This window comes from Cyrtonyx montezumae, unplaced genomic scaffold, assembly GCF_038088225.1.
Source record: "Cyrtonyx montezumae isolate F1298 unplaced genomic scaffold, pur_monq_1.0 scaffold_4, whole genome shotgun sequence".
Lineage (NCBI taxonomy): Eukaryota > Metazoa > Chordata > Aves > Galliformes > Odontophoridae > Cyrtonyx > Cyrtonyx montezumae.
Genome location: NW_027072045.1, coordinates 7,055,941 through 7,083,797, shown reverse-complemented (window position 1 = coordinate 7,083,797; position 27,857 = coordinate 7,055,941). Strand labels below are relative to the sequence as shown.

General features: G+C 42.2%; 1 protein-coding gene across 2 annotated transcripts in view; it reads left to right on the top strand.

The window, feature by feature from the left end:
• Positions 1–16,210: 16,210 nt before the first annotated feature.
• TRUB1 (TruB pseudouridine synthase family member 1) overlaps positions 16,211–27,857 on the top strand; it is a 425,822-nt gene continuing 414,175 nt past the window's right edge. For both annotated transcript variants that reach the window (XR_010622764.1, XM_065746029.1), the window contains exons 1-3: positions 16,211–16,359; positions 16,480–16,575; positions 19,866–19,921. Coding sequence is in view for 1 of the 2 variants with exons in the window: in XM_065746029.1 (XP_065602101.1) it covers positions 16,227–16,359; positions 16,480–16,575; positions 19,866–19,921 (285 nt within the window). In the remaining variant the exon portion in view is untranslated. The remainder of the gene's footprint in view (positions 16,360–16,479; positions 16,576–19,865; positions 19,922–27,857) is intronic.

Here is a 27,857-nt window from a genome sequence, read left to right as displayed (position 1 = left end):
AAGAGAGGTGTTCAATGAGTCAGGGAGGGGCATGGAAGTGAGAAACATCAGCAAAGATGGGCTGCTTGCTAAGGCAAACAGGGCACAGAGCTTCAGACTGCAGTGCTTCTGGTGGCAACGCTGGCTTTAAACATTCCTATCCATTGCTGCTGGGGATTGTGTTCTGCTTTTGCTGAAAGATAAAATGAAAACAAAAGCATTTAATGGTGGGAACAGGCAGCATGTTCCTCTTTGGCTGTCCTGCAGAGAATGGGAGAGGAGGATGGATGCATGCCCCCACACTATGCCATCATGTGTGCAACATTATTGACAGCCCCTCTTAGAAGGGTGCACTGTCTCATTAACGTGAGGTGGCACAAAAACAGAGCATTGTTATCAGTGCTTATCATCTTCTATAAGTGCCACTGCGCAGGTAATTGCGGATGTTCAAAATTAGATCTCCTGGTAGTGCTACTGAACACATACTTGTGGCTGAGCAGAGTGTTCTGTGCGAGTTGGAGATCAAAGACAGGCTGGGCTTGATTGGAAACCAATTATCTACTGCTGTGGGGACCTTTGAAAACTAACAGGATTTTTATTTCCTTTATCCTTTGATCCCCAAAATGAGCAATATGAGGATGAGGAAAAACAGAACAAAAGAACAGATGTACCAAGCAACACTGGGATGGGGAAAGGAGGAATCATCCCATAGGCTGGTTGCATAGATTTTGACAAATCTGCTGCGTTAGAAGATCCTAAGGAGCTACAAGCATCACTGATGTATCTTTCAGCTCAGTACCTTTGTGACTTATAACACAGACACAGAGCTGCAACATGGATTTACTGTAGGTCACAGGATCACAGAATGACTTGGGTTGGACAGGACCTTGAGGATCACCCAGTTCCAGCCCCTGCCATGGGCTGGGTGCTCCTGCTGGAACAAGCTGCCATAGGAAGGAGTTTTCTGGTCTCACTCACAGAAGGAATTACAGCATTACTTGTGCAGTTGATGCTACTTACGGTGCCATTCCTGCAGCAGCATGCTGTTGCACCTTTGATCTCCTTACCACCTCATTTTCTTAGCCTTTCTTCTCCTCTTTTCTTGGTTCATCTTCATATTCCAAGCTCCAACTCTCACTTCCCAAATCCAACTCTCACTTCCCATTTCCAGTGCTGCCAGCAGACTGTAACTATGGGAAGCAGCTGCAGAGCCACTCACTCCTGTAGCATCTCACCCACTTGTACAGCCCTGTTACTTTAATTTTAGTTTTGCTGTCCGGGGTCAGTCCTTGTACCAAGGCAATTAACACCGAGCATCTGAAATCCAATAGGGGTTTAAAGCACAGTGTGAGTGGTTGCCACCTGGTGAGAGGAGGAGGAGGGTGGGCAGGATGAATGAGTGGGACCTTTTCCTTTCTCATCCGGCACACATTAGCGGATCAATGACTGAAATGGATGAGGGTGCTGCCGGAGTGTCACGCCAATGTAATGATGTAGCTGCTATTAATGGCCAGAGCTCCAGCCCGGAAATTATAGTGGAAGAAATACAGAAAAATATATATATCTAAGGGCTCTGAATTGGTGATTTGAGGACAGTAATTTAGAGCTTGCTTTCATATCTTAGAAAACGGCTACTGTGCACATTTTCAGAAGTTTGCCAGTTAGTTAAGGAAGGAATAAAGTCAATAAAGTGTGGGTGGTCACAATTCTCCTTCCATTCCCTCCCTCAGGTACGACACGAATGTCAGCGATGTGGCTCTCCTTTAAGTCAAACCCTATTTCATGCTGTTTGCGGTGAGGAAATGCACCTTCAGCCCTCTGGCTATCTGGATTAAGAGCAGACGTGCAAAATATTATAGTTTATAAGGCCTGCGTACTTTAAGATCAAATTCCCATTACAGGGAAATCACTGGCAAAACCATAGTTACCTCCTGGCAGTCTGGATCAGACACAGGGAAAAAAAGTGGAACTGACCAAAGCAACCTCAAATCCCACAGCAAAAGCACCTTTTCTTATAAAACTGCTTAAACAAACTTGCTGATCTCAGCAGTGACCTTGCAGAGGGCATACCCTTCCTCATGATGGATCTCTGGACCCAATAGGTCTTTTCCACATCGATATGCTTTGGGCTGCCCCTTTCCTCTGGTAATGAGGCAGGTCAGAGGGGAGAGCATGAAGAGGGAGTTGAGCTCCTGCTGCTCTGAAAATTAAGTACAGGAGTGTTATGTGCTTCTGATCCGTTGGAAAATAAATATACAGAGGGCTACAAAAAAAGTCTCTGTGGAGAGCGCTAACCAGCTTTCTGCCTCCTGCTTGGAGTGCTCCTGCTGCAGTGGCTGTGAATAGGCAGCAGAAAAGCACCCAGCGTGGATGGAACAACTGCACGCACCACTCAGAGCTAATAACTGGCTCTGAAAATCCGTTCCTACCCTAAACAGAGAACAGTTGTTCCTGCTGGGGGGAGGGCATCCTGCCCTTTACATGCTTGTGTGCTGCTGCTGGGGCACCTGCTGGTCTCCTCTCGCAGCCCTTCATGCCCACACCATGAATTCTGCACAGCTCCCTCAGCAGATGCTTCAGTCTCTGGCAAGATGGGTTTTCTCCAATTTCAGATTCCTAGCATTTTGTTTTATGCTTCCTAAATAGCGGAGGCTGCCTGATAAGGAGTGAGCCAGGAGGGCAGGCCAGGAGGTAAACAGCAGCGGATGATTGGGCATAAACATTCTAGAAAAATGGGTCAGTGTGAAAGGCTGAGCTGCAGCTCTTTGCCCTGAGGGGCAGGCTGCAAAACTCCTCACTCCCCCCCCCCACCCCGTGTCTGCCTCCCCGACTCACAGATGTGGGGAGATCCAAGCAAGGAATAAATTCCAGGGCCAGGGGAAGTCAGAGAGCAAGGATTTACTCTGCAGAAGTCAAGCAGTTCCGATATCTCGGGCTCCTTGCAGCTAATTAAAGCTGACACGGGCAGCTCATCATCAGGCGAAGGCTGTGGAACCTGTTCACTGCTGGGCAATTGTGCAGCTTATCCATCCCACAGGACGGGCGGCAGGAGTGGGAATGGGCACAGAAGTATCTTTAAATCACCACAGCTGTGTGAGATAGGGCATGTGCATACTCAGGAGCTCTTTTATGGATGGATTCCTGCAGTGGGATGAGCAGTAAATGGGAAGGTCACAGGAGTCCAGCACAACTTTATCTAGCATCTATTTTCTAAATGAAAAAATGGAGCAAAATCACAAGTTCTGCCTTTGTCTGAGTGCTCGTGGGCTCTCTTTGTATCCTTGGGAGCTCTGTGCATCAGAGTTCAGAGACAAAACATCCCACTGGTGTTCCAGGAAGGACAAACGCTGGAAGAGTCAGGGGGTTCAGAAACTTCACTGGAGGAGTGTGAGGTGTCTTAGGAAAGCCTGGAGGCAGTTCGTGTAAGACTTCAGAGATGCAGAAACACCCATCTGTCCAGCAGCAGACTGGGTGCCCCAGACTGGCTGCACACGCTCTGCCCTTCACTTCAGGAGCTTGGTTTCATTGATTGACCAGTGTCTCGGGCTGGGTCTGATATTGAGCTCTGTTTGCTGCGGTCTCAGGCTGCACGCTTCCTTTAACCGCCGCGTGGAGGAAAATGCTGATTAGATTGCCTCGCTCATTGATGATTTTTTTCTTCTGGCTCTGATTATGCAGAATGAAACTACTAAAGAGGACATTAGAAAGTCAATCAAACATTGTAAAAGATAAACTAAAGACCCACTCTGTAAATCTTCCCTTATTTCTCTCTCTCTTTTTAGTGTCTCTCTGTAAACTCACCTGCCTATATTTACATTCAAGATACACAAACAAGATAATTCTGACCTCCTTCATGGGAGTTAATTCCATTACCTGGTGCATCTAGAGAAAATTCAGCCCGAATATGGATTTTTGTTGTCAGACCCACTGTTTGGAGATGAATTATTCACCTTTGTTTGCACTTGTAATTTATGGGTTTTTAATTAATAGTAAAGATAATACCAAACAATTATTGTGTTTTCTTCTGTCCTTTTCCATGTAGCACAGGAACTGGTAAAATGAAAGATAGCATATCCAACAAGAGTCAGCAAAATCTAACTAGGCAAAATCATTCCTTCTGACACTGTGCAACTCTCGATGTTGGCTTTACTTTGATTGGAAAATAACTCTAATATGTAGCACTTGGAACTAAGAAAAGAAGCACAGAACCAAGACGGTGGTCCCAGCTTCCTCACCCCCAAAGGCGAGCTGTTAGATGGGACATACTGTTAAATTACCAGCACAAAAAAATGAAACACAACAGTATTGTAATGCAGAAGAAAGAAAAAGAAGTAATGAGGAATTCCAAGTCATTATATTGCAGTTTTCAATACGCCTAATTGCTCTGTAAATATTTCTTAATTAAATGTACTTAGATCGACAGCATTATTTAACTGCAACTGCATCAGAGCTGAATCACAACCTGCTGTATTAATTCCAGATACCACAGGAGAAGCAACCTAGGAGTAGGTCTGGGTTCACATCCTGAGCATGAATTTATGGTGCAGGTCCAACACTGCCGAGTCAAAGGACAATGCCAATTTATTACAAAGTCGTGCAGACCTCCGCTGCGTTGATTCATGCTCCCTGTGCCCGGCCCCACAGGATGCAGGGAAAGGCCAGCTGTTCAGCCTGAATGTCATGAGGAAGGCTGAAGCAAAGATGAAGCCACCTTCAAATTTCAGCCCCATAGAGAAATCTAGTGCTACACCAAATCAATATTTATCTTGGGTGCTAAGGGCATTTTGGTGCATGGACCAGAGGCAGAATGGGAAAACTGACATGACTGTATAAAATGGACTTACGGTCTGTAGCAAATGAAGGTCTGTCAATCAGCCAAAATGTCAGACTCTGCTTAACTAAATGAGCTTGTTTATCACCGTAATTATGTGGCCTTACAATGATAAGGTGCTACATATACACGTCTTACTCTGTGCCAGGAACTGTTCTGCAGAAATCCAGTAAATTTAATTACTAAAGGAGGAAAAAAATTCCTCTGTTTCATGATCTATCCACCCCTGCAGTGATTACTCAGGGGAAATTCCCACTGAAGCCAAGCAGATGGTTCCTACCTTGTTGCACGCCCAGCTTATTTTCTTTTTGAGCTATGAAGTGGTTTACAATGCCATTTTTCTCTGGAGCTGCCTCGCATTTGGCAGACTTCTGACTGTGTGTGAATTCGTTTTTGTTGTTTGTATGAATGAATTGTTGGTTATTGCTGGTTTGTTGATTGTTGGTTGTTTTTTTTTTAACTCTAAAAAACAAATCCCACTTTGAGCTCACATCACTGAGGACGTGAATCAGACAGGTATCCAGCTGAAACACGCTTCCACTGTGATGATTCCCACTGACTTCGTTTCAAGGGAGTCAATAATCAGATTTAAAATGTCACTGAGCCACATTGTCTCCGGTGCACTTGCAGAAACGTTCATATTGACTTCTTAAAGACTTGTCTATAGAGTAGAACAGGGTCGTGTGTTTGTGTCTGAGCAATCTCCTGCTTCCTTTTGTGCATGGATATGCAGAGAGCTTGGAGATCGATGATCTTTAACGTCCTCTCAATCCACCCCGTTCTGTGACTCTATGATACACAAGTTTACAGCAAACTTAAACATATGCTGGGCAGATGAGGGAGCTGCCTGCTTTTCTCTGTGCCCGCTGGCAACCCACATTGGTGCTGGCAGCAAGATGACATACAGCTGTGATATCCTCTGAGGAAACTTTGTCCTTGTGTGAGAAGCTAGCTCGAGCCCTCCACACCTCTCTAGGGATTCACCCAGCATGCAGCCCAGCTCATTCCCAGCAGAATGGTGACTCTCTGCTTTCTGCTCTCATCTCAGGAAAATCCCAGGCCAGAGGGGGTCTCAGAAGAGACATCACACATGTTTTGGAAAACTGATGAGCACTGGTGATGTCTCTCAAGAAACTTTAAGTCAAATCTTTGTAAAACTAGATATGCCCAGATTAAAGGATAAACTTAAATTGGCAGGTGCCTGATCAGGGAATGGTGCACACTTTATCTGATTTGAGACTATGTAGCTCCAAGGAGTTCTTTAAAGAGAGATAAATCATTAATCCCCATAATCAGTTCAGAGCAGCCAGAAAATAAGATAAAGTTCCTGTGTCTTTGTGCCATGTATACCTGCAGGCATCTTCTAACAGCTTTCTCTGCAGCTGCAATTCAGTTCTCTGCTTCAGTCAGGCACTCAGAGGGAAGCTGGGTTTGAAAGCAAAGAAAATAGCTGAAACCTCTCATGAGATGTAATTTAAAATGGATGTTGTTGAGGAGGAAAAAAAAAGGGGAGAGTTATTTGCAAGCATTATGGCATATTTTTTTTCTCTGATGCCCATTAATGGGAACACACAATACCTGGATGACTTAACCTGTGGCCATTATTTATTGCAACCTACTTTTCCCCCAGAGTGAATGTCTGAATTTGAACCTTCCATTTACCACTAAGTGCACTTCTGGGAAGGGTAAAGAGAACAGTGAAGGCCTGGATCTGCAGGCAAACAGCACATGGCAGTCAAACTCAGAGAGCAGAGGAGCGGGCTGCCCGGGGGAGGCAGGCCCCAGCAGAAAGGAGAAGCCCTGCAGCCTGCTCACTGCTCCCACAGCATGCTTCAGTCCTTTGCTTTTTTTTCTATGGAATAAAGGCTCTTCCCCCAGGATCAGCTCCAGCTCAGTGATGTGTACAATGATGTGCCACAGCATCTTGGATGCAGAATTACTGTGAAGATCAAAGCAAGTTTAATCAGCTCAGTGTTTCATGTCTGCAGCCAATCCTGCCTGCTAGTGGCTGGTTGGGGCGTCTCCTTCACTTTGGACAGCAATGATGCAGGGAAAATCAATGTTGGCTGTGTGGCCAGCTTTCCCCCAGGCAAGACTTCACCCTCATCCTTCAATAGGAGGACAGATGGAAATGTGAACTGGGAGTGGGAGACCTTGCCAACACTACCCATTGAGACTGAGGCTTCTGAGGGAAGGTCATCCTGTCTGCTCTCAGCGCTGTAAAACATCTGAGAAGAGCCCAGAAATGCATAGAAACTGGCTCCTCCAGAGACGTGGGTACTTTTGTGATTGAGATCCACATCTCTGCCCACCCACAGGGGTGGTATGGGAGGCATGGTGGAGTTCTGCCTGTGAGCATCTGCTCTGCCTCTGCTGCTGTTTGAAGCTGGTCAGAGAATGCAGAGATTTCTGGGGAGGACAAGTGTAAGCATACTGCACTGCTGTCAGTGTCATCCTGGTGAAGAATTCAGCCAGAACTCTCACAGAGCTCACAGTTTTCAGTATTAAAAGTGTTGAACTTTGAAATTAATCTGGATGAACTGTGAGCATAGAATGCTTCTGAATGGGAAAGCAGACCCTGATGCCCAAGGAAGCTGTGGGTGCCCCATCCCTGGGGGTGTCCAAAGCCAGGCTGGGGCCCTGGGCAGCTGATCTGGTGGGGTTGCCTGTGGCAGAGGGTTGGAATTGGATGATCTTTGAGCTAACTCCCAACCCGTGCCTTTCTCTTATTCTAGGATTCTATGGTCCTCATTTAGTTGTTTGAACCATAAGGCTGTGTTTAAAATAATGAAGAAAAAAGAGTCTTACAAGTCTGTAAAGTTGTTAAATGTGATCGATCAGCAAAGGAAATCCGTTCCCAGGAGTGTCGGTGATGTGGGGCTGCTGCAGGGCAAGTGAGAGGCTGCTGGCCCAGAGAGCTGCCTTTGCCAGGTCCTGAATGAGCTGTAAGACACTGTATCAAGGATTTAAGTGGGGATAAAACTCTCCCTGCTCTCTGCACAAGAGGTATATTTCCAGCTGCTGAAGCTGCTTGCTGTGGAACAATTACAATAACTGTTCCACTACTGCTAAAAAATAAGTTACTAATTTGATTACCTACTCACCAATTTCTTTCGGAGACCCTCTCTCCCTCTGCCTGCTTCGAATGGGCAGGCTCCCATATTGACTTCCCAATTTGCTATCATTTGCAGCAGCTCTTTCCAACTCTTCCCCTTAAACTCTTTTGGACCGGGATGACTGTGAGCTCCTTGCAGCTCATTCAGTGAGGCTCCCCATTTGGCAGGGTTTCGGACTGACGCCAGGACAGCCATAGCCATGGGATCAGTGTTTTTTAAGGGGGTTTAGTTCCTGCCATCTGTTTGTTGGCTCAACTCTACAAAATTTAGATTGTGTTGCCTTCCCAAAGTTGTTTTTTCCCCCTTGGACTGCTGTCAGGATCTGCAATCTGTCTTGGTGAGCATTGCAGACAGCAATGGAGTTACAATAAAATGCCTCTAACTCTTAAATGTGTGACATTATTTCTTAATAACAGATGATGATGATAATGACACATTATTACACACATCACCTGAAAGGCAATGAATACAAAAATGCTCCAAACCTCCAGTGGACTCTTACTGTATTTTAGGAACAAAGTAATAGCACTTTATGCACTATATCCATCTGCTGAGCCTTTAGGGCATGTTGTTTGGTCGAGTTGAGGTGTGGGAAGGAGTGACATGTTTCCATGTTGTACACTCATGTGCCCTTCCCCATGAGCCTGGATTTGCCCTGTGCTGTTGGACAGCAAGATAACTGATGGTAACACTTGGAGGTGAGCTGCAGGGCCAGTGCCCTAGGGGATGCTCAGAGGTGATGCTGGGCACTTGGTACTGGTCTGAGGGTTTACACTCAGAAGTCGTGTGTGAACCACTTGCATGAGAACAGAAAATATCTACCAGATCTGATCCCAGGGTGGCCTTTACCTGCGTCATTCTCATGACTTTTCTGCTTTCATGAAATTTGGGGTACATGGGAACTGAGCTGTACTTTGCCATACTGCTTTCAGATGCTGTTTTAAAAATGAGGCATTCCAAGAGATGAATCTGGAGGCACAACAGCTATGAAGGTATAATTTTTGTTCCAGTAAATAGATTATAAACCCAGCAATATGATTTTAGATTCTGCTTGATGTCCAGATTAGATCTCCTTTTAGATTAGACCTTTAACCTGATAGGATTTATTTGCTTTACATGCTCTAAAAGATACGACACTGGTAGCATGCCTCTTGATGAAACCCCATGAGAAAGAGACATTTGGTTTATAAAACAAAAACATAAAAAATCCAAAAATGCGAGGAGAACACATCTGGTTAATTTGTGTTCTCATCCAATCGAGAGTTTTAAAAATACTCTCTTAGCTAGAAAATACAATCACTACTTTAAGAAAATAGATCTTCCTAGTCTTATTTGATTACAGAGCTCACATGTTGTATATATAGCTGAAGTCCAGCTAAATTATTTTGCTTTTAGCTAACTGCAGTAATTCTGTGGGGGTTGATGGATTAAAACTGGGTGTTCTTCAGTTTCAATAAAAATTAGTTATTTTTTGAAATGAGAATAACTACAAAGGACACAAATTAAACAATGTATGATTTAGATAAATTTAAGGTTATGACAGCTCTCTCTTCTCCTCGTCCAGTATAATGAATAATTTAGAGCCAAATTTAGGGTCACTCCAGCACTGAAGTATTGCAGTATCTAATTTCTGTTGTTGCTCTGAAGTGTAAGCAGCAAGCTTATTAAATATGAATGGGGTAATCAGACAAATTCTGTGTGAGCTTCTCATTAATGTTTCACAAAGAAGCACTAAGAAAGACTAAATAGACTGCACTGGATTTAAAAATAATAAATATACTTGAGAAACAAAGTAACTTAATGACCTGCCCATGAACACAGAGTCTAAAAGCAAAAAGGTACTTCAGAGCATCCTTACTGAAGCAGTATGACACACAAACCAATCTGTACATGTTCCATGTCACCTCTTGTAGGTTATCACTGACCAAAATACCATTGTTATGGTACCGTCCATTTTCTGTCCCCTGTTAGTGATGCACATATACTGGTTGTGCTGCCCACCACAATTTACCATGGCCTTATTACAACACAAGATGGTTACTGTAAACTGTAGGGATGTCTTCTTAGTAGGACACGGAATGTATCTTCAAGCCAAGTTAGCAATTAGGGCATAATTTTGAGCATCCTTTACCTCTCACTGACTTCCACATATAGCACTCCTGGGATCTTGCTCTTCAGCTGTGTAAGTGAACACAGCTTCAAAGTGAACTTCTGAGCTAAGAGGAAAAAAAAAACGAAATCCCTTTGGCCTTTTTTCAGCTTTCCTGAAGGGAGGGTTTCAACATCTAATGCAGGAAAATGTTCTTTTATTTGGTTTATTAAAACATTTGAGATTGGATGCACTGCTCCTTTCAGAAGTGAATGAGGATAGCGTGAAGAGCACAGTCTTTTCCTCAGCAAACATTTTAAACAACAGCTCAAACTGAAGGTAATCATTTTTTAAAATCCAGGTTAACCTTCTAGGTAACACTGGATGAGAAGGAGTAATCGGGAGAGACCTGAATACTGAATATCTGGCTATGTCCAAATATGTATTTGTTCATGGAGACGTGGTAAATATGGATAGACATTTTAACAATGGCAACTCAGAATTCAAAAGCAGAAAGTTCATCACTTTTAGTGTCTCTTTATTTTTGGCAAAGCATTTGTAGAATCATCTTTCTTCTCTATGCCATTTTAAGTCTGTCTTTATGAAAATAAAAAGCAGACATCAATTTAATCTTACAGGTGGCAATTAGCATCTTTACAGACTCCAAAGCCTAAGCAATTATAAGTTGAATAATTTATGGTAAATGGAACAATTCCCTTTATCAGTATTATAACATGCATTAGAAAAACACTTCACTGCCTGGAGCTGCTTGATTATTGATTCTGGAGTTCTCATTAGAGATGCAACTGGCAGCCCTCACCCATGGGCAATGGCTACTTATGTTTGTTTGCACTTCTGAATTAATTGGGACTAATCCATGGTTACTTGTGCTTATTTAGGGTGATAATGTGCCAATAAAAGAGTGTCATCATTGTTCTCATGCCAGCAGGAAATATCCTAGGCAAAACTTGCTAGAGTGGCCACTGACCCCTCCTGCCATGGAACACAGCAAACACATCCTTAGATGAGGACTTCCTAGGCTTCAGCTTTCTCATGTCAAGAAATTACACCATATGTATTTAACTTTGATGTAAGTTTAATGCCAGAAGATGAAGGTGGCTTTCCTTCTGGAAATATGACCTTTTGTTCCTTCAAATGAGGTGAGGAAGGACAGGCATTTCACTGAGGTGTGGGAGCTCAGGTACTCTCTTTGCTGCACATCCATCACAGACTGCTCATTGGACTGTGTAAGTGTGCTCACAGCGTGACAGCAGGTCACTAGAGGGCTGGCTGCTAACACTAGTAACACTCTTATCTGAATGTGGATATCGTACAAAGCCAGGTGAGAAAAACCAACATCGATCTGAACTACTGGTGAATCTTGTGTTCTTTTTTTCCCTTCTGCCTGCCAGTGCCTTTTGATCAAAATTGAATTGAAAAACAAACAAATGGATGAAAGAACACACTATTCAACTCATCTTGCTGAATTGAGTGTGGCAGTGGCAGTTTCTCAGATTTAAGTGTGCCTAGGTCTTTTTAACCTTATGTTCAAAATGCACAGGGGCAGTTTGGACTTGAACAGTCCATATAAACAATCCCTCATGCACTGTGTTTTTCCACATGCACATCTGGTGGGTTCTTTGTCATTCCTAATTAGGATTGCAGCTTCTTGGAAAATTAGTTCTTCGACAGTAACTGTAAGAAGAAACTGCAAATTTAAACAAGAACTAAGAATCCTACTGAGACTTTTATTAGCACCAAAATTAAAGATCTGCAGAATGTATTTTTCTCCTTTCAGCATTACTGACTCTCGTGATTCCAAACTGTGCTCAATCTCATGTCATTGCAGGCACACCTGGACATGTATCAGAGATTTGATGCAACGTCCCAGTCCATAACAGATATGTCCCCACCTATGAATGCAATAGGCTCTTTAAGTTACAGTTTAAATCATCTCTGTGTATTTCTCCATACTTCTACACCATTTGTGACCTATCAGGAAAAATTGCTTTTCTCGTCCTTATTTAGCTGTCAGAGTTGCATTTCACATTAAGAAGGAATAACTAAAAACATTTGAATTGTACTATATTCTTTCAAATCCAACTGAATTTGACATTATTAATCTGCATTAAATCAGCTAACCAAAACTTACACTAGCCTCAGCTAAAAATAATCCTCAAATATCAGGGGACACAGAATAAAGGTGGAAGGGAAATATTCCTGAAATTAAGCAAAAAGCTGGGTCTAAAATCCAAACAGGCATGAACCAAAAATACTGATCATGTACATTTGCTCATGAAATATTTGCATTTTATCATAAGGGGAACAAAAACTAACAAAAATTACCAAGCCTAGCCTGACTGTATGGCACTTACCATACTTTCCCTCACATACAATAATTGACATTTCTTCTTCCAGAACTGCTGGGGGTCAACAAGACACTGAAGGACCTACTTTTGTTCAGAAGAATCACTCACACACAATCAAGTATGTGCTTCATGCCATCCAGACAGGACTGAATAAACTAACAGGTTGAAGAGTTATTTATCTGCACCTTATTGCAACCAGATGGAACAGTTAGAGGAAAGATATTCTGTGTACTTTAGGCTTTTATGGCTAAATTCCCCTGGCTGACAATGGTCCTGAGGAGGACCTATGCTTTAAAACAGCTGCAACTCTGTTTTTACAGGAAGAACACGAGCTGTGATTGAGCTCCCTGCAATAATTTGCACTGATTTGGATATTGAAAATGAAGCTGGAATCATAAAGTGATTTGCTGAACACAGATACAGAAACAGCCCTCTGCTGATGGAACTACTTTAAAAGCTGGAATCCACCATCGTATTCTTCTGCATGGTGGTGTGTGAGTAACACTTTTAAATGTCAGGGAGACATTCTTTGCAGAGAGTGGTGAGGTGCTGGAACAGGCTGCCCAGAGAAGCTGTGGATGCTCCATCCCTGGAGGTGTTCAAGACCAGGTAGGATGGGGCCCTGTGTAACCTGGTCCAGTACCAGATCTGGAGGTTGGTAGCCCTGCCTGTGGAAGGAGGGTTGGAACTTGATGATCCTTGGGGTCTCTTCCAATCCAAGCTGTTCTATGATTCCATGGTCACTTCAGAAAGCAGACAGAAAAGTTACCTTCTTCCTGCAGAAGGAAGTGATGCATCTCTCTTCTGCACCAAGAAGCGAAGGAGTCATCTCTGCAACAGCACTTACCTGCTGTTGTAGTACAGCCGGTACAACTACTATTGTCTCTTACATTATCTCTTCTCTATAAAGCATAATTGCACCAGATCCTTGAGGCATTGATCTGTGCAATTCCAGGGACCTGCATGGAGCTTTTGGCCCATCTCTATTAAGACCTCCCAACCTTCATCCACAAAGCAACAACATCCTTTCAGCCCATTTATTAAGGTTGCTAATAGAATCAGTAACTCTAATCGTGCTTTTGGTTGTTTTGGATCTTGGCTTGGCTAGAAATCGTCGGAGATAAACATCTCATTTCAAATAGGCTACTGAGCAGATGGTAATGACTTTTAATCACTAGCAACATGAGGCAATTCTGAAATGATGCCCTGGAGATGAACGGTTTGGTACATCGTTCCCACCATTCTGAAGGCTGAATAACCTTGCCCCATGAAGCAAGCCATGTGTGATTTATGCATTCATATCCTTCTAGCTAACTGAAATACTGACAGTCATTAATAGTCTCTCACATTTCTTCTTTTGGGCCCCTTTCCAATGCCCAGCAAAGTCAAAGCAAACCTCTTCTTTCTAAGCCTTCAAAGACTCCATCTGCTGCGGTAACAAAGTGTTGGTTTTTAATTGCTGGTGCAGAAGTTTGGGAAACCTACAAGAACTTCCTGCTCAGTCCTAAAACTGAGAGGTAGGAGTAGCTGAAACCCATTTAACACCTGTTCTTAAAAGGAAAAAAGAAAAAGAAAAAGAAAAAGGCTTTTTGTAATTTGTGGAAACAGTACCGAGGTCAGACACTGACCTTCAGCTCATGCCCTGTGTCTGTGTCAGGACAATTACAGCAGACAAATCATTTTGGACAATTCTCAGCTTAAGTCAGCCCTTAGAAGGCAGTACAGAGAGGTTTATCACAGGCCCTGTCTGCTGCCTCGTAATTGGAAAGCTGAGGTTTTCTTTGCATTAAGGACATCTTTACACCAGCAGAGGAGCTCTCGTTGTTGTGTAATGTCCCTGTGCTCCTCAGCAATGCTTTCAGAGCAGTCTGCCAACCTACAGATAGCACTGGGCATGATAGTGTGACAGGTCTGCATTTCAGTCTGTGGGTTGCAATCTCCTTGCCTGGAAGCTTGCTGCACCATTTCTAGATTGTAATGTATAAATAAATAGTTTTGCTTGAGCTCATACAGAGCAATCTGTGTTTGAGCACTTTTTAGCAGGTCATCTGTGAGACTATTTTTCAAGTGCTTTTCAGGCAGTTAGCCTGACTAAGCCATATCTGCAAGAGACATTCCATCACCGTTTACCACATGCATTCCACATCACAGCTTTAATTTTAACTCCATGTAAATCAGCAGCAATTTTCCTGTCGACCTTATAAAAAGATTTTTGTTGTTTGCTTGGCTGTTTTTTTACATCTTGTCTTATGGAGAAGGACTCTGACACCTTGCTTCCACGTCCTGCAGTGATGACCACACGTACTGCTCACCTGAGAGTTCACCCTCACAGCTGAAGGTAGCAGCAAATATTTCCACAGCTAGATTACAGATATGTAAATGAGATCTAAGCAAATAAGATGCATAATTAAAATCTTGCATAATAGTTCCAGAGTGCTTATGTAGATACCTGACTCTTTTAATAAGAAGAAATGGTTTTGGTGGGCACCACTAACCCTGTCTGCATGTTTGTGCTGGAGACAAACTTCTTTGGTAGCAAGAGACCATTATTAATACGTACCAGAATTGTGTCAGGGAGGCTGCTGGGCACTGCTAGCTGTGGGGAGCTGCCTCCCCCTGGAAGCAGTGCTCACAGCTGACAACTGGAGCACCAGGTGTCCATGGGGCTGTTGAGAAAGGTGTGAGCAGGCACTGGGAGAGCCCCTACCTGAAAAAGCACTTATGCATATGTGGGCCTTGGTCCTGCTCCATGCAGAGACAGCAGGAATATTTGCTTCTCGGGCTCTGGAAATTACTGGGAGCATGCTTAGCCCTTAGCTAAACATGCATTTATTTCCCTGTAACTGTCTTTTCATGGTTTCACCTGTCAACTCTTACCAATAAATAAACAAAACAAATGAATGAAACATCCAGGCTCGGTACCTTGGCACAAGGCTCTTTGCTCTCGCATACCTCACATATAACTCGCTTTAATGCTTTGGGAAGCGTGGTCAGAGAAATGAATCTGCACGAGTCATACCTGAAGAGGAAAGGCCTTGTGCTGCACTGCTGTGAGAAGCACAAGCCACGAGCAGCCTGCCTTAGCAATGCTTCCCTGTAGGACACACGCAACAGAAGGGAGATTAATGGCCTGAGCAAGTAGTCAGCAGAATACAATTCTTTCCACTTGTGCAGGGAAGGTGCAATGCCTAACATTGTGAGGGGTGAGGTGGGGGGACAGCAGCTCTCCAAACCCACTTATCAGAAGGCTGTGTGCCTTTCTGCTCACGGTGTAGGACAGCGTGAACCGCACACAACCGCAAAGCATAACTCATGCACTTGAGATTTGCAGCTATCATCCGTAACTGTGATATTCCAGAAGGCAAACACCTAGTGCTCTGGAAGACGAGCCCTAAATCCAGCCCTCGGGCTGCTGTAAGATTTTCTTCTCTGTGCTCAGGACTGAAGTGCAGGGATCTCTCCGTGCTCATTGCAAAGCAGCATGACTATTTCCTAATTGATTACCTCCAGCTGTCGTGGAAGCCTCAGAACTTTAAGCTGGGCCCTAATCCTGCACCTAAGTCTTGCAGGGAGCCCTGCTACTATCCACGCAGTGTAATTTCGCAGAGCCAGATGGAGCATATTTTAATAAAGGCCACTTAGTTTGACTGGAAAGGAATCAGCTGGTGCCACGGCCGAGATACTCCACCCGCTCTGGCTGCTCTCGGCGCGATATTAAGGAATGCTCGCTGCGTAGGAGCTTATGGGACCGGCCGCTCCGCCCCATATCGGGCGGACTACGTTTCCCAGAGGCCCCGAGAAGCGGAGCGGAAGGCGGACGGGCGGGCGCTGGGTTTCGGAGCATGGCCACGGCGGAGCTGGGCGGCAGGTCGGCCGAGAAGCTGTTCTCTCTGAGCGGGCTGTTCGCCGTCTACAAGCCCAAGGGGTCCACCTCGGCCGCCGTGCTCAACCTGCTGAAGGAGAGGCTGCTGGCAGGTAGGAGGCTGCTCGGCTTTGGGGTGGCCCTGCCGCGGTCGGTTGGGCTGGGGGACGTGCGTTGCCCGTCCTGTGTTGTTAGGCTGTCCTGTAACACCTTCTTTCCGACTCTCTTTACAGAAGCCGGCGTGCAAGCAAAAGCTAGCAAAAGGAAAAGGCAAGCCTTGAAGATTGGGCACGGTGGGACTTTGGACAGTGCAGCAACAGGAGTTCTGGGTAATGAGAAATAGCAACACGATCAGAGAGCGATCGTGGAAGTGCTTCCATGCCTACATGCACGGGTGGAGGAATGGCCTGAGATGTGTGCAGCAGGCATTGTGGCTTTGGGTTACAGGGGAAGAGGGCTCTGGGTTACATTTCCTTTTTGTATATTTCTACTCACACATCACCGGTTCCTGAGTGAAAGGATTTATTATTTATTTATTAAGTCCCTGAAACAACTTGGTGCTTATTACACATATTCAGTGCACAACATCCCGTGTTTTCTAAATTTCCCCTGTAGTGTATGGGGTTTCTGTTTATTTGTTTGTTTTTAGTTAAGCTGGGGATTTATAGTCTTCATAATTTTCTGGTGTATTTGTTCTTAATGCGTTCCTGGGACTTTGAGGGGACCTTTGGGGATTATAATACTTGTCAAATAAAAAATGAGTAACAACCATTCAGGTGCCGTTTTTTCAAGGCTTAGCACAGAAATATTTTTCACTCGCTGTCCTGTCTTGCTCATTAAAGAACAGTCATCAATGAGGTGATGTCTGGAGGCCCCTTCCAACCCCTTTGATCCAGTGTGAGGCTTTGCTTTCTTACTGATAGCGATCTATATACTGAATTCCTTCATTTTATTAAGGCTTATGATGCATCAGTTGCTATTGCTGAAAACTCAGCTGTAATTGTGACAATTATACTGGTTTAATCCCATATCATACGTTGTCACCAATGGTTTCATTGAGTAATGCTACAACCTGCAGCTTGCTTTAATCATAGTTTTATAGCTCTGCTTGCCTGAAGAAGTATCAGCAATGCTTCTTTGATACTGAAAATCAACAGGTGGAACAATCAGTATACATAAGTACATCCTTTGAGCTCTAATTTAATGAGGAGCTATCTGTGAGGTCTAATGTAACAGGGGCAGTGACTTCCAGGGAATGTTTATGGGGACTGTTGCTAGTAGAGGTCTATATGTACTGATAATTGTTCTGTGTCACCTGTGAACATTTTGAAAGGTACCCTTCTTGGGCTAGAATAGAAGCACTAGCTCTTCCTGTCCAGTTTCCTGTGCTCTGTGACCAGTCACTGGAGAACACCATGTATCTGGCTGAAGTGAACCCATCCATTTTGCACAGATGTTCCCAAAGAGCATGCTGCTGCTCATTGTGAGAAGTCAACAGCATTGATCCAGAGGAATCAGAAAAGAAAAATCCCATGTCATCCTTAATTGCTTCTGCTTGTGTTTTCTGATATCCATCAGTCTCCAAAGCCAGCTCACGTGGTATGACATAAAGTACTTGGGCTTGGTGTTCTGGTAAAGACAGGGAAGTGCGTCACCTTAATATGCTATGGATCGATCCAAAAAGGCTTAGAACATTTCATTCTGCTGCCATACAAAGCACACAGGGAAAAATCAATGGTAGTTAGATTGGAAAGGACAAGACTAGAGAGGAGCAGGAAAGGCCACGTGTTAAGATATCTTGGGGATTTGGTTAAGGTGATTAGGAGAAAAGGAAGGACATGATAGAATCAATTCATAAAATGTGTTCTGTTTTTATGTGTGTGGTAGGAGGGGATATAGGAAGCTTTCTTTCCTCATGTACTGTAGCATAATAAAGTATTTATCTTCTGAAATGTATAACCTACTGTTCTTTACTATTGTTTCACACGTTAGAGGTCTGCAATTTCATTCATGTGAATTACTGATACAGAATCTTGCTTGATGTGTGAGGTGCGCTGCAAATAACTGGGCAGTGCTTTTCATCAGAAGGTGCATGTTTGAATTTCTTTTTCTATTTACAGCAAGTGTAAAGATGAGGAAGGACTTTGGAAACAGATACATGGTGTGAAGGATGGGCAAGTTATGGATCGGGTGGCAAATGATGGCCCTTTGCCCATGGGGTTCTGTGTCCTAGGGAAATCTAAGCCATTCGTAGGAAGGCAGTGGTAAATGAGCAATGGTAATACTTCTGAAACTGAAGTAGGTATCTTTTTAATCTGAGTTATAAGTGATCTCAGCATGTTGCAAGCAAAGTGCTTGGTTATAAAGCTTTGTGTGCTTATCTCCATTTCTCAGCCTTGTTGTAGCTGTGTCTGGTGAACTTGACAGGAACAGACTGACTTGAAGGTACAAGGAGGAGGGCATATGTGACTGTAAAAACTATGAGCAATAAGAGGAGAAATTACTGAGAATAACAATTCTTATTAATCTGTTAAGACTGAAAAACATTAGAGCAAGCACAAATGCGATTTTCTTTTTTGTTTGTTTTAGAAACTCATTACTGAGCTAGTTGCTTTTGGCGTTTTGACTCAAGATAGTACAAAGCTGATTGATTTCAAATTCACTTAACTCCTGTAGTTTATTAAAATTGAGGATAGAGGCTGTTACGCATTCCTTAGCTTTTACATGAAAATAATTTCCCTTTATGGTTCAGGAAAGGTGAAGGTAACCCTATATTGTTTAACAGAAGAGCAATTTTAGAATAATTCCTTAATTTCTCAGTGGTGCTCTGTGTTGTTTGTTTATATATATATATGTATATATATATATATATATTTAATGGCACACACTGGAGAATTTCTGCAATTAATTATATTGGATAGCATGGTGATGTTCTCAGGGATGTGTGTCCTGGCAGTGTATCTGACTCATCCCTGTTCTCCATCTTCCTTCTGTTGTCGTTGTTTCTTTGGATTGCTGTATGCGGAGCAAATCAATAGAAAGGCTTATCCAGGGAGAGCACCTTGTTGTAGAAAGCTTTGAAGGAAAATGTAAAATACTGCCGTTTCCTATCTGCTTTTCCTATGAAAACCTGGCTGATAATTGCTTTGCAGAATACTTATTTAAGGTGGAAATAACAATGTTTTTACCCACTCGGTTACAGGAGGGCCTGACTGAAAGTTTCTGATCATGTCAGTTTGGATCTTTTGACTGATTTACTTTGTTGCTGTGACTCTGATAAACTGTTTGATTTTGTTATCCTGGCTGTGTTTCTCTTTTCTGTCAACCTTTGAGAGGCCCATTTACTTACAGTGCAGTCCAGGTTCGTTGTTAGTGAGCCAAAGCCTTCATCAAATGAGAGATGGGGTTAATTGCACTATCTGTTTCTTTGGAGATTAAAAGATAAATCTAGGAGTCAAATTAAAGCATTTTGGGAACTGGGTGAAGCTTATCTGTCTTCTACATTAGACTTTATTTCCCTAGTCCCATTTTTGAACATCAGAGCTTTTCTCATAATGGTGTTGAATAAGAGAATTGCAGAGCTGGTTCAGAAGTGTAATTTCTCTTTCTGTCTTTGCAGTGGTCGGTATTGGAAAGGGAACAAAAATGCTGAAAACTATATTGGCAGGTTCCAAGGTAAGGAATACTAAATGACCTGTATTAGTGCTTGTTCATTTAATTTGATTTCTTGTTTTTTTCTTCCAAGGAAGTGCTGCACCAACATACTATACTGGACATCTCAGATATTTGTTATTGTAAATAAGTTCCTTTCTGTATTTAGAGTCTTAAGTCCAGGCTGGTCATCTAAAAACCTTTATTTGTCTTTGTTTCCTCGAGGAGTCTTAATAAAGGATAAAGTCCAATTTTTATGGAAGATAGCTATAATATTCTTTGTTGAAAGTACTAAAATAAAGACTGAAAAGCCATAGTAGAAACGGCTCTATAAGAGATGCTGTTAGTGGGTAATTGTGCATGAAGGATCAGTTTTTGGTTGCCTCTTGTATACAGAGGTAATACAACTATTATTTAGCTTACAGTAACATGTGATGTTTCTCTTTCTTCTTTAATGCCAGGAGGCACCCTTTGGAATTATGTTTCGTGTCTGTGATAGTAGCTTTCACCTTAGATACCGTCCATTTTAGGCAGGTGATCTACAAACAAATGGGCAGGGACATATAAAAAGCTAAAGGTAACAAAAGCCTTCTGGCTGCATAAGGTAAACCAGACTGGAGCCTCGACAGATAGCAATCTTGCTGATTGCTACTTCTGATTAGTTGTGCTGTGTCTTTGGTGACTGCTGCAGATTGTGGGCATTGCTTACTGAGCAGGTACATTTACTCCAGGATTAGTCTGCAAGTGTTGATTCCTTTTTTGCAAGTAAAATCCTATGGTTTGGGCAATTATTTTTAAATGAGAATTTTAGGTAAGGCTGACAGATAGAGAAATCAATTAAGCCTTCCTATCTTGTACTCGGGGAAAGTCAATAGTAGGCTCAGCAAATTGATAGCCTTTCTAATGCATTTTATTCTCCTATTTTTCCCATTCTCTTCTGGTATGAACATCTATAGGTGTTGAAATGATGAATTGAGGTGGAGTTTCACTGATAATCTTCAATTCCACTCAACAGAAAAGAATGTTGACAGAAGAGAATACAACTAGGTCGAATAGCTGATCCAAAACTGAAATGGGTTTGCATTGATATATAGAACCAGACTTCAGTCACTTAGGATTTGAAACATACAGTAAGCAGCTGGAGTTGGATTTACTGTTGAAAGGTGAGACGTTAGATGATAAATCCAATATGTGTGTTCTGAAGATGTGTTCTGAATCCAGCAGACATCACATTTCTTATAAAACACAGGTTTCTATCTCTAAAAACCTGCAGATGTGTTGTGGCTTTTTTTTCCCTTGGCTATAGGAAAAACATGTTAAAATTAATTTGGGATTAGAATAGATATTTGAATATGAAAAAAAAACAACCCTAGTGCAGTTATAGTCTTTGCAATTTCAAGAAAAAAATACCAATTCATCTGAAGTCGCCTGCAGTGTTTCTCAGGCAGTCTGACCAGTGCTTGCTTTCTGGTTGCTTGCATTTGAGTGACCAGAACCCAGACGCATCCATGAAGAAGCACGCTACAGCAATGAATGTCGCTTTTGTAGCAGCTTTTCTGCCTGAACCTGCTTTTCTGGGAGGTTTCACCAAAGCTTCTAATTCCTCCTGCACTCTGCTGCAGCTGCCCTAAAATCTCTCAGGTGTAGAATTCTAGCCTTGGCTTAGTTGGTACTTCCATGTGTCATCCATCTCCTGTGACCTTTCTCAGAAGACACCCTCCTAAAGCAGCCAGCCTTAGTTCTGAGAGACTACGGCTCAGTTCTGGAAATAGAACAGCACAGCCCTCCAGGTCTAGAAGTGAGTTTCCAGCCTTCCTCAGGAAATGATTTTTCTTGTAGTGTTATATCTTCCTATATAAGTCTAACCTCCTATCACTTGACATCTCCCTTCTGAGAACCTGAGAGAGATGTTGAACTAATTCAGCTAAATTAAGTCATCATAGGTGGATGTGTGAAAATTCTTGATTTCAAAACACCTAAAGCACCTGAAGAGTCTCTTAAGCTGATTTTCACAATGGAAACAGCTCTGGTGGATGACACGGTTTCTACTGTTTTGTCAGAAAAGCATGTATACAAGCTCCTTTTGTGACCTGGTAGCTCAAAAAGGCATAGAGCTGCTTCTACAGGACAATGGAAAGGAGGGGACAGATAGGAGAACAATCCCATCAAAATCCTCCATCCAGATCTGCTCTCACCTGGGGTTAGGTTGGTGCAGGCTGTGCGCACGAGTTAAGTGAGGGTACATCCCTACAGCAGATCTGCTATTCCACTGCAACTGTTCATGTTCTGGTGTGGCAGAGGGTGTGAGGTAGCTAGCATCTGTGCCAGATGGCATGGCAGTCATAAGCTTTTGTTTGGAGCTTGTCTGCCTCAGCTTTCTTATTTTCCATTTATACCTTTGTAACTTCAGCACATGGTAACTCAGGAGGCTTGAGTAGGCTGACAGATCTGCTGCAGACAGCTTTCTTTTGGTTTTGACCATGTGTACAACAAAGGCTTGTATCATAGCAAGAGATCTGATGCAGATAAATGAATGACTGTCTAAATAGGTTTGAGTATTTTTTTGAAAACATCTTATGCCATGTGCTATAAATTTATATTCTGATCTCATTTATTTTTTTACCATTGTGTAAACTATAGTTTTTGCTGAAGCTTTTCTTTTATTCTGCTTATTCTGGTAAAGATTTGGCTGAACTGGCTGAGCATCTCTGGTTAGGATTTATTGTTTCATTATGGGAATGTATCTTGTTAAGAAATAGTTCAGTCTATCATTGTTGGCAGCAGAGCTATGCTGAGTGGCCAAAACGTATGTTTCTACAGTAAGCTCCATATGGTGGCTCTGCCAGAGATTGGACTGTTTCTGTGTTATTTTCCCTCAAACATTGTGTGAAACTTTCCTGACTCTGTGTGGCAGCTATGAACATTATCACTCTATTTGCAACTTATGCACATTATACAGGGAGTGTTACTCATCCACTGTAGATCTAGTTATCAACTGGTGCTCTGTTGGTTTGACCTCCTTATGAGTTAACTCAAAACAAATAAAAACGTGTAGCCAAAGGCAATACCTACTTAATGTTCCAGATCTTATTGAATTCTTACTATTTATCCAGAATTAAAAATATATGCACGCTGGCTTAGTTTTTGTTTGCTTTATTTGGCTTCAAGTGAGAGGGAGAAGCTGAATCCTCTCAGAGTAGAATGTAAATACTGAGTGTTTAATATGAGTTCCATAGAGAATTGCTCTTCCATCTCACATTTTGGGATTGGACTTGATAGGACTTTTCCAACACTTTGTTTTGAGTGTTTTATCATGTTTGCAAAATTAAGATAGTAGAATGAGAAACTATTCCCTGCTTCACCAGGAAAATGACTTTAGTGAGGGTGGGCCTATTTTAATTATGATAAATTGTTTTAGTGATTGTTCTGTCTCAAACAAAATACAGAAGTGACTTTTTGGGATGGACAGTTGGGTGAACTAGCTAGTAGCACAGTTTCCCAAGTGATACTTCTGTTTTGAAACCTCTTATCTCCTTGAGCATGCTGTAACATAGGTACAATGAGAAGAAATAACTGGGGAATCAGCAGAAGAGAAAAACAAAGGAATAGCAGCAAGTTGTGTAATTCTTCTTTGTTGTACCACTTTCTGTTTGGAGATGTCTTCCAACACATACAGCGTATATTTGTTAGATGGGATAAAACAAAGTAATTAAAATGTTTAGGCTTAAATTCCATGCTTATTTTGCGTATTTTTCTGTGAGGCAACATCTGTGCTCACCCTAAAAATTTTATTTGCATCCTACAGATGTGAATGAAGACAGGACTCTGCCATCTGTCTGACTGTGCTTGAAATCATTGCCTCTTGATGAGCAGTAGGCATACGTGCTTTGTTTTTGTCTGAGGATGCATGCTCATGTCATAGTCTGAAACCCTAGAGCTCAGTGACATAAGGGGGTTTTGGTGTTTGCATGTGTTTGGGCAGGGACTACTTAAGATCTAATGTCAGAAGTTCAAGCTTGTCCAGAATGTAACACTATCCTAAATAAATAATAATAATAATAAAACAACCTCTGGATGCAGTAAAACACAATCTCCAAATCACTACAAGGACTAGAAAGGGAATGTGAACAGAACAAGGATACAATGTGTGATAACCTGGACTTAACTGTAATTGAAAAAGCTTTAACTTCTATGGATCCTGAGTGGGAAATGAGTACTAGTTCATTGCTCAGGCCTTTATCCTTGCTGTCTACATGTCTGTCCTGTGAAAGAGGGCCTATGTGTGTAAGAGTCCATTGTATGAGAATTTTGGAAGCATAGAGTCATAGAATTGTTGGAATGGGAAGGAACCTTTTAAGGTTCCCTAGGCCAACTCCCCTGCAGTGATCCAGGTTATCTACAATTTGATCAGGTTGTTCAGAGAAACAGCTTGCTTCTTGCAGTGTGATTTGTGGCTTAGAATCTGTGCATAGCAGAATTGTTTCTCCAGAGGGTTGGGACCCTAGATGCTACAGAACAAAGTGTCCATCAAAAAGGTTGCTCCCTCACTTTCTTTCCTGTGATTGTCTTACTGTCCTAAAAGATTAGACTGTAATTTGTATCCCTTAACTTTTCAAACATAATGGTTGTTAGCTTTTTCCATGAATATATATATATATATATACTAAGTTGTTCACTCCCATCTTTAGGTAATGAGTTCAATGAATTAATAATGCATTGAAAAGAAGACCTACTAGTTCTTACAGGGAGCAGAACTAATGAAGCCCTTTCTCGTGACTTCATTTTCTTACAGCTCATTAGGCACTGAAGCCCCATGTGGACACTTGGGTATCCAGGAATGCAGTGAGGCTCCCTCTGGAGCCTTTTTCTTAGTGGAAGTTCTAATAGGTGGCTCTCCCCCTCCCCCCCCGTCTGCCTATTTTCCTGAGATTTATTAGAACTTGGGATCTCTCAGAACTCTGTTCTTCTGCCAACATTTGTGTGTTTTCACATTAATATGTGCAACATGATGGTGTAAGTGCTAAATCTTAGGGAACGCTGTTTTTCTTTTTAAGAGGCTTTTTTTTCCCTGCTGCTTTAAAATGTATTTCTAAAGCAGTTTGTGCTCCAGTTCATGTACGTGAATTACGAGTGCAAGAAAACAGAGTTGACTTTCCTTTTGAAGAATCCTCTTGGTTGTATGTGCTTTTATTTTTAATATGAAACTCTCTCCTGTATCACCAGCAGAGCTCTTTGCCTTATCTTGCTTTCTTTTGGAGCTGGTAAGATCAAAGCTACTTATTCATACAGTGCATAGTGATGTTGTTCTGTTTTCTCTTTTGTATTCTGCTACTTTTAACATCCTCTTGGAAGGGCAAGGTTTGTGGGTAGTGGTAATGCTTTTTTTTATTAGATCTATTGGTAAAGTAAAGACAGCTCAGCATTTGAATGTGCAAGCATTTTCTCAGGTCTGAAACAGAGGACAAGGATTTTAAAATTAAACATAATTTCAGATCTGTTTATTGAGAAGTGTAGTTTAGACCATTTCTGACAGAAAATGCATTGATGCCAGTGTACTGCAGACACAAACAGTTCTGGTTGGGCAGGTGGTCCCAGTGGGTAGGACTCCAAGGCTGTTCCTACAGATGGGTTATGTTTTATTACCTGCTTTAATAAAACTGAAAGGAAAACAGCTTCTCTCCCACGTGGGTCGTGAGGTTCTTGTTCACAACCACTTGAGCAAGGCTTCCAGTCACAAGGCTGGGGGATTGCTATTGCTTGCTCAGTGATTCTTTACATCTCATCTTGCGTCTGTTCCACCATGGTTTTAGGTGGTGTTTTGCTTCCAAGCCACGCTACTTCCATATCCAGGGGTTTATATTTGTCACGAGGAACCCAAGTAAAACTCATCAGTTTGCTCTTGAGCACTTTTGTAAGGAAATTTTTTAATCAGCACCTTCTTGTTTTTTCTCTCTCACACCCTTCTATTCACTCAACTCCTTGTTTATGGTGTTCTATCCACCCAGGTAAGGGTCTGACTGAATCTGTTTGTATAGAGATGGAAGAAGGAGAAAAAAGTGTTGTACATGACCCACAATGGATTGCAGTGACATTAAAACACCACTCCTTTGGTTGTGTTCAAGCCCAAAGAAATTATTGTTTCCTTACAAGGGAAGGTAGGAGAGGAAAGAAAGATAAGGTTATCTCCTAGGGGAAGGAGAGCGCCTGGTGTATTATACATTGTGGAATGTGAGGGGGTTAGTGTGAGGTAATGTTACACTGTGCCATAAATCCAATATCCCTGTAGAGCCCAACTTTTTTTCTGAACCCAGTGGAGTTATGAATTTTAGTTCCCACACTTGTTTTGAAAGGTGTTTTATGGGTTTCCCTTGAGAAACAGGACTGGCAGATCAGAGAGGAAGTGATTGCTTTATGAGCAGTGTTAACCCACAGGCAGATGGATGTGTTTCAGCCCTTGTAGACTGGGTGATTCATCCTGACATGCAGTGATGGCTTAATTTCATCCATTTAGGCATCGTTTTGGTGTGCTCAGTAATGTACATTGCATTCCTGAAATGCAGATAACAGGGCAGAGAAGTCTTGACTTTTCTATTATCTGACATTTGTTATGGTATTGTGCATACACTGAAGGAGGTCTTAGGTAAAAGTCAATATCTCTGTGACTAAAACTTGTCCTACTTATGTCTGTAGTCTGTTACAGCTGTGTCTGAATGCTGCTGTGATACTGTTTGCTTTTTGTTTTTACCACTACTGACACATGAAAATCTTTGCTGAACAAGAACTTCCTATTGTAATTCCATAACCTTTTTCCAGGGATGTCTGGCTCCCTTATGTACGCTCAGGATGTTTTTCAGTCCTGTGTGTCTTATTGTATGCTACTGATAATGATTGTCCCAAGATAATAACTAGAGATCAGTGTTGGTTTATGGAAGTACTCTCTTCTTATTTTGATATCAGGAAAATACATAAAAGGAAGGCTGGGAAGCTGCTTGAGTTATGTTGTTTTTGATGCGTTTTGAGAATGTGCAGAAGGTGTTATCAAAACTTGAAGTGGTGTCTGTGCAAAACAAGATGCACTGAGCAATGTGAAGCCTACACAGCAGAGGCTAGAGAAACTGGTAAGGGCTGAATCAGTACCTGGAAAAAGTGGTCTTATCAAATACACATTGGTAGCATTTTCAATGACTTGTTATTTCTATCAAGTGATAAAATTTTTAACCTATTTTTTTTTCCCTAACAAATAATAAAAAGAAGCTGATGTGAATGCCTGCTCTTTCCTTACCTTGCCCCATACCCCAAAACACAGCTGTAGAACAAGATGCTGTTAGATGGTATAGACAGAAGCTTTCTTGCTGCAGTACTGTTACTAAGCTGGCTTAACAAGCTGTGTATTGCTCAAGTCTTTTTTATGTTAACCCCAGAGGCCTAAGCTATTAATAGCTCAGCTCCATGCTCTGTTAATATTCACACTTCTTTAAAAGCTGTTAGAAATATTGAGTAGACTGCACCTATTGTGCTGCAGAAGCTTTTTCCACCAAAAATGCTGAAAGTTTTAAGAGCGTGCTGTAGTGTGAGGTTTTATTCCTGTTCTTTCATTCACGAGGTCAGTGCTGCCCTTTCTCTCTTGACCTTTCTATAATAGTGTGTGTCTGTGCTGTATGTACAGGTTTTCCTTGCGTTCATTCATTCAAAAAAAAAAAAACAAAAAAAACCCACCACCATTTAAAAAAAAACAAATGAACAAACCCAGGGCTGCAAAATGGCAAGGCCTTTTCTCTTAGTAAAAGTCAAGGAAAATACATTAACAGGTTTAAACAGCCGTTCTGCATTTTGTCTGTGCTCCCTTCAGGTGACTTGGAGATACTCTTAGCTTTGCCTTTTAAAACTTGCAGCATCTTAACCTTAGCAGTGTCTTCACATTCACCTAGAGGCTTTCCTGCTTTCAATTTTATCTGTGAAT